The 12,574-nt window shown below is 50.6% G+C and overlaps 1 protein-coding gene across 1 annotated transcript in view; it reads right to left on the bottom strand.

Annotated features, from left to right (window-relative positions):
- Positions 1 to 312: 312 nt before the first annotated feature.
- pcxa (pyruvate carboxylase a) overlaps positions 313 to 12,574 on the bottom strand; it is a 72,572-nt gene continuing 60,310 nt past the window's right edge. Inside the window, exons 12-21 of the mRNA XM_035527368.1 lie at positions 12,067 to 12,156; positions 11,282 to 11,503; positions 10,705 to 10,861; positions 10,296 to 10,536; positions 9,777 to 10,026; positions 6,116 to 6,360; positions 4,940 to 5,119; positions 3,527 to 3,775; positions 3,178 to 3,318; positions 313 to 2,964 (exon numbers count right to left, since the gene is read on the bottom strand). Of these exons, the coding sequence (XP_035383261.1) occupies positions 2,713 to 2,964; positions 3,178 to 3,318; positions 3,527 to 3,775; positions 4,940 to 5,119; positions 6,116 to 6,360; positions 9,777 to 10,026; positions 10,296 to 10,536; positions 10,705 to 10,861; positions 11,282 to 11,503; positions 12,067 to 12,156 (2,027 nt within the window). The 3' untranslated portion in view covers positions 313 to 2,712. The remainder of the gene's footprint in view (positions 2,965 to 3,177; positions 3,319 to 3,526; positions 3,776 to 4,939; positions 5,120 to 6,115; positions 6,361 to 9,776; positions 10,027 to 10,295; positions 10,537 to 10,704; positions 10,862 to 11,281; positions 11,504 to 12,066; positions 12,157 to 12,574) is intronic.

Genomic DNA, 12,574 nt, shown 5'->3' with positions numbered 1-12,574 from the left:
GTTTGGGAGCGTTGCCATAGGCTTCAGTAATTAGAGACAACAGGATCACGGAGGCCACTGATCACTTCAGCCTTTGATAAACCCACACAGTGCACCGTGTAACTTGTGACTCACAAAATCACAGCATCGCTCATGTGTTTATTTTTAACTGTTGCCTCTTTTTATTTTGTATAATTCGCAGCACACTGATTGAAACACCCATATCTAATCATCTCGGAGAAATATTTGTGAACGAAAGAAGTCTTACTGTTGACATGGCACTGATGCCTCATTTGACTCGTATGCAAAGGAACTCACTCCTGACATTTCAAGTGACAAGTACTGAGCATGGAGTGCTTCATCCTTCTTTTATTTTCCTCCACATGATCAAAGACCAGTTCACAATGAATTCATATTCGCGCAAGTCTCGCGCTTCTGGTTATCAAAACATACAGAAAGCGAATAAACTTCACAGGAAAAAAAATGCACTGGATAGATAACACTATGAAATGCATCATTTCCAGCAAGTTCGTAAGATTAGTTACACTTTCCTTCAGTAAGACACCAATTTTCGATGCAACCGTTGCCTCAGATGTAGCAAAACAGATTTCGGCTCCATCCAGTTCGTGAATCTGGAGCCACAGTATTTCCTACGCCACAGAGGAAACAATTTAAGACACGGGTGGATTTCTGCTGCCTGCTTTTACAAAGCCTGGTCCTGTTCAGCCTAAAAGCTTGAATAAAATATGAGTGAATGAAACCATAAGACCCAACAGATGTGACTATAGCCACAAGTGATAACATTGAAAGGTCCTTTAGAGCTATTGAGACTTCCTTCCACGACTCACAGTTGCTGAACAAAAAGTATAAAAGAAGCTTTTCTCATATGCCTCTAATCCCCTTGTGCATGTTATGATTAAGTATGTGGAACATAGCTATCAACACCAGATGTAAACAAGGCTTAACGCAGTTACCATGTCAACAAAATGAAAGAAACATGGTTCGGAGGGTTTGCGACAAGAGCACCACACTGCAAGCTAGTGAGGAATGAGTGCTGCAACATTGTTAGAAAAATCTTCACTCAAACCACTCCAGTGACCTACTACGTTTGTGATGAGAGATACAGACAGCACCTGCTCCCAACATCAACAGGTCTAAAGTAGCATCATGTCCTATGTGTAAGGAAGTGCTGTGTGCGCTTTGGGCTCAAGTTACTACGGTTATACCAGACCTCGGTTTCAAGCATCTCCGTTTGTAAATATAAATGATAAGAGGTTAAAAGATGAAAGTACTTGTTAAATCAGTTAGTTCCCAAATTAACGACACTTCAAAGCCAAAGCCGAGGCCCTCTGGATGCCGCCTAATGGATTACAGATTGGAAGGCATTCGAGTGCGGGGAACACTCCGTGTCGAGTGCTCTTAATAGCCTGCTCTTATACGGACCACATATGTTTGATTCACCGCTGCAGAAGCTAACACTGCATATCAGAAGACCTCCAGTGTCCTGGCTCTAGAGTGAAGGAGCAGAGAAAGGCAAAGGATATATGCAGCTCAGCGAGCCGCAACTCCAAATGATTGTCCAATTCCAGGATGAGTGCGACAGGAGTGGAGTGATAAAATCCCATTACAGGACAAACTGGAATCGGCATTAGGTACACACCGGGGCACGAGGCGGACACCACGTCCGCAGGATCTGATTTGACGAGATCTGAGGTCCCCGGGGGTGCCGCGGGCTCTCCTGATCTCGTCCAATCATCAGTCCTCACTGTGATCGGTGGAGCTCAGCCTGGTGACGTGGCAGCCTGCCTCACCCAGCTCCGCCTCACTGACACGGCCCAAGACCATGGCGAACGCATTCAGGACGACAGCACTAACAAGCCCGCATCTCAAACTCTCCGCTGCAGCGAGACAGCATCGCTTCTCATGCACCACAAACTTTTGTGTTTTTTGAGGGTTTTTTTTTTTTTGGTCAGTGACTGAAGTGCATTAACCTGTGAGGACTGGAGCCACACATGCGCTGTAAACGGTTTACCCTAAAAGCCCTACTGAAAAGGAGACAGAGGAGATATGAAATGAGAGAAAATAAGAGGAATACATGGGCGCACGGATAAAGAGCCGTCTCTCCTGTCCTGCTTCCTTTAAGCTTCCATGGAAAACCCAGAAGTAATGCTAAGTTAATGAACAAGGTTATACTCTAATATTCTACTTGTGCAAAAATCTACATGTAATTACACCCTATTCATTTATTGCTTTTTTCATTATGAATCATTTTAACATGACATTTATATTTCTACTTACAAGATTGACCAACAATATCAGAAGGCTCATTCAGCATTAATGTAGTAGTAGTTTCCAGTTCATGGAAGATTAATCCTGGTGATTATCATTGCAAATGACAGATGATTGCAATGAATGAAAGCAAAGTCACACACACACACACACACACACAAAATGCACAATCACCAATTTCCAGATACATTAGGCACCAACTATCTTCAGTTCATTTAAGACATTTTCCAAAAATAGCTCTCCCTTTCACATGTGTGCACCATAGCACATATGTAGATGCATGTGTGTATGTATTTTGTGCGTGTGTGTGTGTGTGTGTGTGTGCGTGGTTGTATTTCTGTACATGTGTATAGTGCCGACACAGGAGCTGCTGCCTTTCATGTTCCATTAACACGTGGAGTTCCCGGGGCGTTCCCGGTCACCCGCACCGGTCATCTCTTCTCTCTACTCGGCGATCTCCAAAATCAGGTCGTCACCCTCCAGACTGCTGTCGACGTTAACGTAAACTTTGGCCACGGTGCCGGACAGCGGCGAGTTGACCACCGTCTCCATCTTCATGGCACTGAGCACGCAGAGCGGCTGGCCCTTCTCCACCGTCTGGCCCTGCTTCACTTTCACCTCCACCACCTTGCCTGGCATGGGTGCCCCCACCTGGCCGCGCACGTCTTTGAGAGCCTTCGGGTGAAAGTGCATCTCCTGCGTGGCACACGGTAGGAGGGGGTGGGGTGAAAGAGTGTGCGTCATTGTAAACATGTCCTGTTCTAGGTCCTCATCAAAATTCCTTTACCGAACCGCCTCAACTTCAGAAAACATTGAGCTAGTTAAGTTAATAATGAAGAATTGGATTCTCAAGACCATTTTGCCACTGTTGTTTTTCCACGTAGTTGTTCATGACTGAACCGGACGTACCTTCATGGCTACGGTGTCTTTGACTAGGACAGATCTCAGCTGACCGTTAAGCTCAAAGAAGACCTCTCTCTGACCGGCCTTGCTCAGGTCACCCAGAGCCAGAGCTTTGATGTGTAGCGTCTTCCCTCGCTCAAGCTCCACCTGGCCAAAAAGGGACAAAATGAAAAGGTTAGCATTTGGGGAGATAGGAGTTAGAAATTAGATGAGTTAGAGGAGTCTTAAAAAAAAAAAAAAGGACTGATTTGCTAAATATTAAGCAACGTAGATTTCATTATAAAAAAAAAAAATAATAATTTTAAATCCTATTTCAAATCTACTGATAGTGACACAGCAGCAGTTAGACAAGCACCTCAAACTCTTCAGCAATCTTTGGGCCATCCAAGAACAGGCGGGTATTCAGGCAGTCGACCGGCCCAAAGGTAGTGGTGAACTCCTTAAACTCCTGGAACACCTTCGGGTACATGGCTGCCGACATCACGTCCTCTGGAGTGATGTCGTCTCCATGCGTCTCACGCAGCTGCGTCTCCAAGGCCTGGAAGTCCATGGGAGGCATGGAGGCACCGGGGCGACCCTCTACGCGGGGAAGAGTCTTCAACACCTGCGCCAGACGCAGCCAGCATCAAATGCGCATGGAGATCCCGCACGCAGCAGCAATAAACAACCACGCTCTAATATTTCTGCAATGTGGCCTAAAGCCTCCTGCATGCGAGAGTGGTCAGAATGGAGAGCTTACCACACTCCAGAGCCTCGCACAAAAATCTGCAAACATTTAGAAGCAATCGTTAACGGGCGCTGGGCTAATCTCCTCGCCCGGATTCATTTGTTTGTGTTTGCGGAACTGAGAGAATCAGCAGGACGGTGGTCTTCAAGGACATGCTGCGTTTACAACTTGAGACTTAAGTCTAAATATTTGATGTGGGCTTCACACGTTCCTTTGGAGAAAGAAAATGGCCTGAAATTGCACCACAGGCTAAAATAAAACACTTCATTTGCACACTGACATAGTAGATGAATAGCGCTAATGTTGCAACGTTTAAGACAGATTGGGGGGGGAGGCCAATACCATGGAACGAGCTGGTTATCAGAGAAGTATGCTAGGCAGATGGCCTATTTATTTTCAACTAACATGTGAAATAAATTAGCCAAGCGGCAGTGTAGTCCACGCACAAAGCTACTGAGACACAGGCATTGTTCACTGGTGATGAGACACAAATTTGCCAGGGAAACAATTGATCTTGTGCAGGAGAGGCTGCTGGGTAATAGAGGCATGCATGGCAACTGGGGAGGATGCGCTTTTTTCCACACGTCTTGCTGACAAGCACAAGACAACAACATGACTGCACACTGGAGACAGAGATGAAAAGGTAGGAGAAAGTCCTAAACAATTTTACTAAGAGTGAGAGAAATAAGAAAGTGTGAAAGGGAGAAAAGACGAGAAATAAAAAAGAAAGATTAAATCTAACAACTTAAGAGGAGAACATATCTCAGATTAAGACCCACAGAAAAGGATTTGTTAAGTACTGTATCCTCTCTCATTCATATCTTGTTATCCAGTACCAGATTTCTTCTTTTTGACAGCACTACACAGAGCGCAAATAAACGTCTTGTAGGAAAACCTACAGTTCCCACACAAATTCGGAGTTTCATTTTCTCACTTTCCAGTCCAAATCAGGGTTAAAAGAGCTTAAAACGAACAGCTTCCCATTGGCTTCAGTGCAGCAAAGTGCTTGGCTGAGAGCGCACTGGGCTTGCGGGGTCTTACCTTGGACCTGAGGGGCTCGGGGAAGCCCCCATGTGGGATGCCGATGTGACCCTGCAGGAACTCCACCACGGAAAGCGGGAAGGAGAGCTCGTCGGCCCGCTCCTCCACCTCGGCACGCGTCAGCGAGTTCTGCACCATGAACTGCGCCAGGTCGCCCACGATCTTCGAGGAGGGTGTGACCTGGAGGGCAGAAGGAGGGAGTCATGGTCCGTTACTCATCACCTCCGTCGTCGCGCCCCTGCCGCTTGCGTCCCGCGACAACACCGAAAGACGGACCTCCTCCCCCTGCAAGAGAGCGTGGCAGGCAGAGTTCCAAGAACACCAAGCCGTGGCCCCCGTGAGCAGATTACGCTCCTGCCACTGTGAACACCCCCCACCCCACTCCACCCCTCAGCGAACCAGCACAAAGCCAGACAGGCGCGGGACAGGCGCAGGGAGCGGTGGGGCGCGGTAATGGAGACCGGCGGCTGGAGCACAAACACTACGCCTCCTGCTCTCTCCGCTCGCCCTCCTCGTACTGGCGACATTAACGGAGGGAAGTGGGCACGGAGGCCGGCAATAACGCAAACCATTTCTGATCATTTAATTAAGGGGTGGGAAACAAAAGGGCGGAACCAAGCGCTCACAGACGGCATTGATTTGGGAGGGGAGGGAACGCACAGCCAAGCCGACAAGCATCCCGGCTGACATGCATCTGGGCAAGAGAAAGAAACCAGTGACAGGATTACACCGGTGGGCTTACGCCATTTTCTATTTTTATTACAACCGAGAGGCTTGCAACAGGAGAGCGATGATGGAGTGATCAGGAGAGAGCACACGCGCGTGAGTGTGAGTCACGGGGCAATTAAATGTTAGAGCCAGCGAGAAGCATTGGGTCTGAGGCTCTTGTAATCTCACGAATGTACGCGCGAATTAGAGACTGTCTGACAGGGTGGCGGGCGATAATTAAGTCCTGTTACACTACAGCGAGGGTCCCGCATACATGAACAGATCACATGAAAGCCATGTAATTTAATTACACCATATGCGCACTTTCGGTACCGGCGGCCAACAGAAGCAACAGCTGCTGCGGCACGGAAAGGGCCAGGGCACGGCAACCATCAGGGGGGGTAAGAGGAAAAAACAAAAACAAAACAAACAGCCACAAAAAAATGCCTTCCTGCTATGGCAACTCACTTTGATGAGATCTCCCAGGAGCTTGTTGGCCTCCACGTAGGCCTTCTTCACCTCCTTGAACTTGTGGCCCAGGCCCATGCTGTGTGCCTGGAAGTGCAGGTTCGTGTACTGGCCGCCCGGGATCTCGTTCTCGTAGATGTCGGCATTGCCAGACTTCATGGTGGCCGTGCAGTCGAACGGGGCGTACAGGCCACGGGTCACCTCCCAGTACTCGCTGTAGTCGAAGACCTTCTCCAGAGAGATGCCTGGGAAGAGGGGGGAGGGCTCAAAAGCTGCAGACAGCAAAGGCAACAAACGACAATAAACAAATAGTCGTGGGACGTTGATATTTAAATCATGAACAAAATAGGGATCCGACGCCCACTTTTCCTGGCTGTGACTTCGAAATCAAAAAGTGTGTGGTGCTGGAACCTTTGGCTGTGTCCAGTCAGGCGTGGGAGGGGGTGAGTGACTACCTGCCTCTCACCTCGACAGTGCCATCAGTTACCAGCAGCAATCAATTAATCAATCACCACATCTCTTCTCTCGCAACAGTTTACAAGTACATTTGACCCAGTCACCCTCCATAATTACCCAACACTGTGATCACAGTCAAGCATCAACACAGTCAGTCTCCAACAACCACGCTTGTGTGCACGCACGCACCTTGCTCTCCTATACAATTACAAGTGACAGTAAATACTCATTCAGTCTTTTACTCACTCCCTCACCTGCCTGCCCAGCAGTCTGGTGGGGGACGTGTGTGTGTGTGTGTGTGTGTCTTACCCAGCAGCACAAATACCATGGGCTTTGCGGACACTACTGACGCAAGAATGGCATTGTAGTTAGTCCCCAAGAACATCAGAACAGAAACAGCTCTCCTGCCTTAACCACAACAAACTGGTATTACATGTGTGAGAGACAGACAGTGGGAGGGAGAAGAGACAGACAGAAATAAAGTGGAACAAGTGCAAGATAAGCGGAAGGAAGAGATAATAGAAGGGAAAGTGAGAGAAGGAATGAGGGTGAGGGAGAGAACTGTCAAGAGACTGATGGAGAGTTGAGAGAATGAGTGAGGGAAAAGGGCAGATATCAGAGTGAGAATGTGAGAGACCAAGAAAAGGACCAGCAGTAAAGTTCCAGCAAGGCAGCCCAGAATGCTAATACCTCTCCCAGTTAGAGGCCAACACCACCAATACAGCATCCGTTTCTGCAGTGCCTTTACCACACTAGCTGTGCGCTTGCAGAGGAAGACGTGCACGAATAAAAATTACATCAGTGCTAAATTGGAACCTAAAGCGCCGAAGATGTATCGAGTGAGTGCGTGTGAGCCAACTGTGCCGTTTGCCCCACACTGATCAAAGCGCCGCGTGAGCCAAGGCCGATGACGAAGAGGTGCGCGGTACAGCCTGCAGGCTAGTCAGGTGCTGTTGCCGCGAACACCTGCGCACAGTGTCAGGCTGGCCTAAAGCGCTCGACTCCTGCGGCCTCTGCCAGGGTGACCCGAGGAGCCAAGGCCGCCTGCGCGGCCTGCCCGCCGCGCGAGCGCGTGATCGCCAGCTGCTTGCAGAGGCCGACAACGACAATTGGCGGTGGGGCGGCGGTTTTTCTTCTCGCCCCTCAACACCACCCTCGCTGGAAAACAAAAAATAACCAAGCAATCACCACAAACCCAACAAAACAATTGCGTGCGAGGAAGTGGGAGTTTAATAACAGACTTCCCAAAAATCAACTTCAGTACTTCAGCTAGTCTTGGCTGGTGACACCATCTGTTAGTACACAACTGTTGCTCCTGCCCTTAGGAGTTAAATCAGAGAACATCCACTCCACAAGGACCTGGAGAATGCCCATTCTGCAGATACAGCTGCTACAATAAAGTACAAGCAATGAGCGCCAGGCTAAAAGGACCAGAAGCTACAAAGAAACAGCAGCTCGGGAGCCCCACATTCGGCACCCTGCCCCCAGAGCCTCACCCCTGCCACACACACACGGCAAAAATCACCTTTTCCGAAGTTCTATTCACTGGAACCTCACTTGACTGTGGTTATTATGCAGCCCCCAGTAACGTGCAGCACGGCTCCGTCCTGGTGGCAATACGACTGTGCCAGGCAGCCCATCTGTACAACGCCTCTCCGAGGAGGGCTCATCTGTTCAGGATTTTGCAAACGTGCGGCCTCCGCGTTTGACGATTCTGGGTCCCGAATCCCGAACATTAGGCCGGTGACGAATTTCGCATGGCACGGACAGCAGGGCAAGCCCCGTGGAGGGGAAGAGGACCGATGGCGCCTTTCCCGTAGAAAAACGGAAACCCCTCCCCCCGAAACAATTAAATTATCCAGGCAACAGCTCTAGGAGTGGGATGGAATCTGGCAGGGGATAAACAAAAGTGAATCGGCAAAGCAAAGCCGAACGCCTCCTCGCCGCGCCAGCGCTTCGATGCGATTCTCGCTGTCGAAGTCACGCGCCCACATCGTGCTCCTGGGGAGATACGGAGATACAGGCCGAGGCACTCCGGGGGAGGAGACGGTGGTGGGGTGGGGGTAGCGCCGAGTAGAAAACACAGCGGCTGGCTGCGAGTAACTGGGACAGTGTGTGTCACGTTCATATTTATATGCACATGCGAACCAGACAGACGCTGCAGAGCACACAGGGCCGGGCGAAGCGCGAGCCGAGATGGATGCTGACAGCATGGCTGTTTACGCACAGCCGCCAAGGTCAACTTGGACTTGCACGTCTGGCTGGTCTGGGATGTTATCACCACATGATCCCTTACCAAGCACAAGAGGGCTGAACTATTCGGTGTCCTCAGTGTGGGTGAAGCAGTCGTCCATGGTGGCCAGAGTCACAGACAGTCCTGTGACTTGGAAATATGCAGATACAATGCAAAATTCTTTGCTCTGTTCCCCTGGCAACACTCGCACTTAGACACAGACACACACGGTGATGTGCGAGGTAGGCCGCTAAGCTCATAAGGTGAGGTTAAGCACCGGCGTCTGCTGTAATGTCACAATTAAGTAAAGGGCACGGGGTCGCTCCCCTCATCCAAACCGCTCATGTGCATTTGCACTCTTACGGCTGCCCTTTTCCCCAAAATTTCTCCCTCATTTTCCCTGACCCCTACAGAGCCACTTGCAAGCTCATTCTCTCTCTCTGTCTAGCTCTCTCTCTCTCACACACACACACACACACACACACAGCCCCATGCATTCATCACATCTCTTTTGGCTGCCATCTTTGCTTTGCCCAATTCTGCAATGTCTGCCTTTGTTTGAGCATCTTGGGTCTCCAGGGTGGAGGAGAGAAGACGCGGTGCGGTGCAGGAGCGTGGGCACCACAAGTGCGGGCGGTCGGAGCGTGCCACCGTGTTTGGAACGGTGTCTCTTTAGTCACTTTGCAACAGGTGACAGTGAGGAGGGGCCAGGAGCTCACTTGCAAAAAACAAAAAGTAGCGACGCGGCTCACTGGCCGGCCAGCTCCTTGGCCGCCCCGCGCATGCACAGCAGAGAGAAAAATGAGACAGAGGAGCAGAGGTGCTACAGTACAACCAATTCATCACCACTATGGGCTTTTTGCACTAGAGTTATTCTCAGGAACTGTCGATGCAGGTTTGTAGTACTCAATTCCATACTCTCCCTAACAGCTGCAAGTGTGTGTGTGTGTGTGTGTGTGAGACAGATCTAACCTGTATTATACTTGGTTCCCTTGGTGCATGCCACCAGGGCCCCCATGCTAGGCTGAGAGGTCATGCCTGCCATGGGGTCAACTGCCACATCCACGATGTCCACCCCGGCCTCAGCACACGCCAACATGGCGGCCACGCCGGCTCCCGCGGTGTCATGCGTGTGCACATGGATGGGCATGTCGGGGAAGCGGTCCCGCAGTGCACCGACCAGCAGCCGGCTCGCCTCAGGCTTCAGCAGGCCAGCCATGTCCTGCAGCCGAGAGAGAGAGAGAGAGAGAGAGAGAGAGAGAGAAAGAGAAAGTGTGTAAGCATGCGTATGACACACATCAGTGATCAGTGCATCAACAGTACAGTGAGCGTGGGTGGTAGAGGAGCGGCGCCGAGCGTGAACGGTGCGAGAAGTCAGTCACGTCAGGCAAACGCGCAGGAAAGCTCGGCTCGGCGCTTGTACAAACGTTCAGCAGCCTCTCGCCACCGGATCCGGCGCACGACCGCGGCAGTCCCGCAACGGCACTGCACCTTGATGCACAGGATGTGCGTGCCAGCCTTCACCAGCTCCTCGGCCAGCTTCAGGTAGTAGTCCAGCGTGTACTTCTGTCTCGTGGGGTCCGAGACGTCGCCCGTGTAGGAGATGGCCGCCTCCACCACGCCGCCTGCCGACCCAGCTGCCTCCATCCCCAGGAGCATGTTGGGCAGGTAGTTGAGGGAGTCAAACACCCGGAAGATGTCCATGCCGTTCTCTTTGGCCACCTCGCAGAACCTGGTGGGAACAGAAGGAACCCAATCACATCCAGCGGTTGGGCTTTCTGGTTTTTGAAGTAAAATGTTCTCTTTGTTCTACTGAGAACCTCCATGTGGTCTTCTGTCCATTTTAGTGTTACTGATAGACTAGCGTGTGGGTGATGGTGCTGAGGTAACGCGTGCTGACTTGTAGACAGCGTTGTCGGGGTAGTTTGTGTATCCCACGGCGTTGGCACCCCTCAGAAGCATCTGGAAGGGCACGTTGGGTATGAGAGACCTCAGCTCTTGCAGCCTCTTCCATGGACACTCGCACAGGAAGCGCATCGCCACGTCAAACGTAGCACCTAGAGAGAGAGAGAGAGAGAAAATGAAAGGAAACAACGAATTGAAATGGACGTGACCGACTTAGCAAAACAAAGTGCAGTCATGCTGTAAACACTGTGCACTTCAGCTTGAGGTGTGACCTTTAGCAGAGCGCAGAGCCCAACGGTCATCATGCGCTCGCCCAGGCTCAGCTACTGCATGGCTCCTGTACAGCAGGGCATGCTGCCGTAGTGCCCTCGGCCTTCCCTACAACCCTTTCCAGCTGGGACAATTGGAGAAGCCATTGCTGGCAGAAAGGCATGGAAAAGAGAGAAAGGGAGAGGAAGAGAGAAAAAGAGCTCAGCAGATCGGGGGAGAGAGAGGAAGATGGGGTCGAGAGAGAGAGAGAGAGAGAGAGAGGGAGAGAGAGAGAGCGAGGGAGGGAGGGAGAGAGAACCCACCTCCCCAGTTCTCCATGCTGAAGAGGTTGCTGAAGTTATGGGCCACGAAGGGGGCGATCTTCTTGAGGTCATGGGTGCGCACTCGGGTGGCCAGGAGGGACTGGTGGGCATCTCGGAAGGTGGTATCCATCAGGAGCAGACCCTGATGGGCCCGCACTGCCCGGGCAAAGCCTTCAGGACCGTCCCTCAGCAACACCTCTCTGAAACCGGTCGGAGGGTCACCTACAGCACACACGCACATACACACTTAATACTGGATATATTTTCAGTACCTTATGTACTGTACAGCAAAGAAAAAAAGAAAAAATTTAAAATTGCACCATTATTCCCAACGTCTGACACACACACACACACACACACACATCCCAACACTACACCTAGCTTAACAGACACAGACATATTTCCTATAAGGAATGAATTAGTATTAATTGATTCATGTGTACAATGACTGCTTCGCTTTAAACTAAATGAGCTGAAAGAAGAAGTGGAGGCATGAACAGGGTAACGAGCAGAGGAAGTCAAACGATCTTTACATCAGCACACACCTAAAATGTCAGCATCTTGCTTTTGATGACTCGGCTTGTTGACGGCTTACTTTTCTACAGCAGCGGTGAAGAGGAAGAAATCGCTTTTTTATGAAGAGACGCACGCGCACTCACTCACACGCACTCACACCTCCTTTCTTTTGCTGAGCAGCATGGCTGCACATTACATTTGACTCATGCAGCAGTCTCTAGTGCACCTTGGCTACATTACTCACACTGTGCGTGTGTGGTTTTGCTTACCGAGAGGTACTGCCGGGACAACTGGATCAACGGGGGACGGCTTCGCGTTGACTGGGATGGGAGTAGTGGGGCCGTTCACCAATACATGACCTGCAGCGGGTCCCCACACATACAGTCAAACAAGTGGGCAGACGCGTCACCTCCGCCACACTCAACAGAGGGGTCAGCAGCGACATCTGCACCACTCACGCCAGCTGCACAGCGCTGCCCTTGATCTGCCAGCCAAGCCCAGGCTTAAAGGACTTTCCTACGAAGCCCGAACACTGATCCGGAGGCGAGCAAAATGCTTCGGGAAAACAAAAGTCCTCCAGGGGTATGTTCCCATTAAATTGAAATGGTGTTGATTCCCCGCACCAAAAAAGGGCTGGATCATATGTATACATAAACTTTGACACCCCCGAGTATTTGGCATGAGTCTGACCTACAGACATGCAGGGACTGTTGGCACAGGGTAAGCATGGATTAGCCCATCAACCCGTGTCGAGCCATTTTGTGCTGTGTCATCATA

This window comes from Electrophorus electricus, chromosome 6 (assembly GCF_013358815.1).
Source record: "Electrophorus electricus isolate fEleEle1 chromosome 6, fEleEle1.pri, whole genome shotgun sequence".
In the NCBI taxonomy this organism is placed as follows: domain Eukaryota; kingdom Metazoa; phylum Chordata; class Actinopteri; order Gymnotiformes; family Gymnotidae; genus Electrophorus; species Electrophorus electricus.
This window is presented reverse-complemented; position numbering and strand designations above follow the sequence as displayed.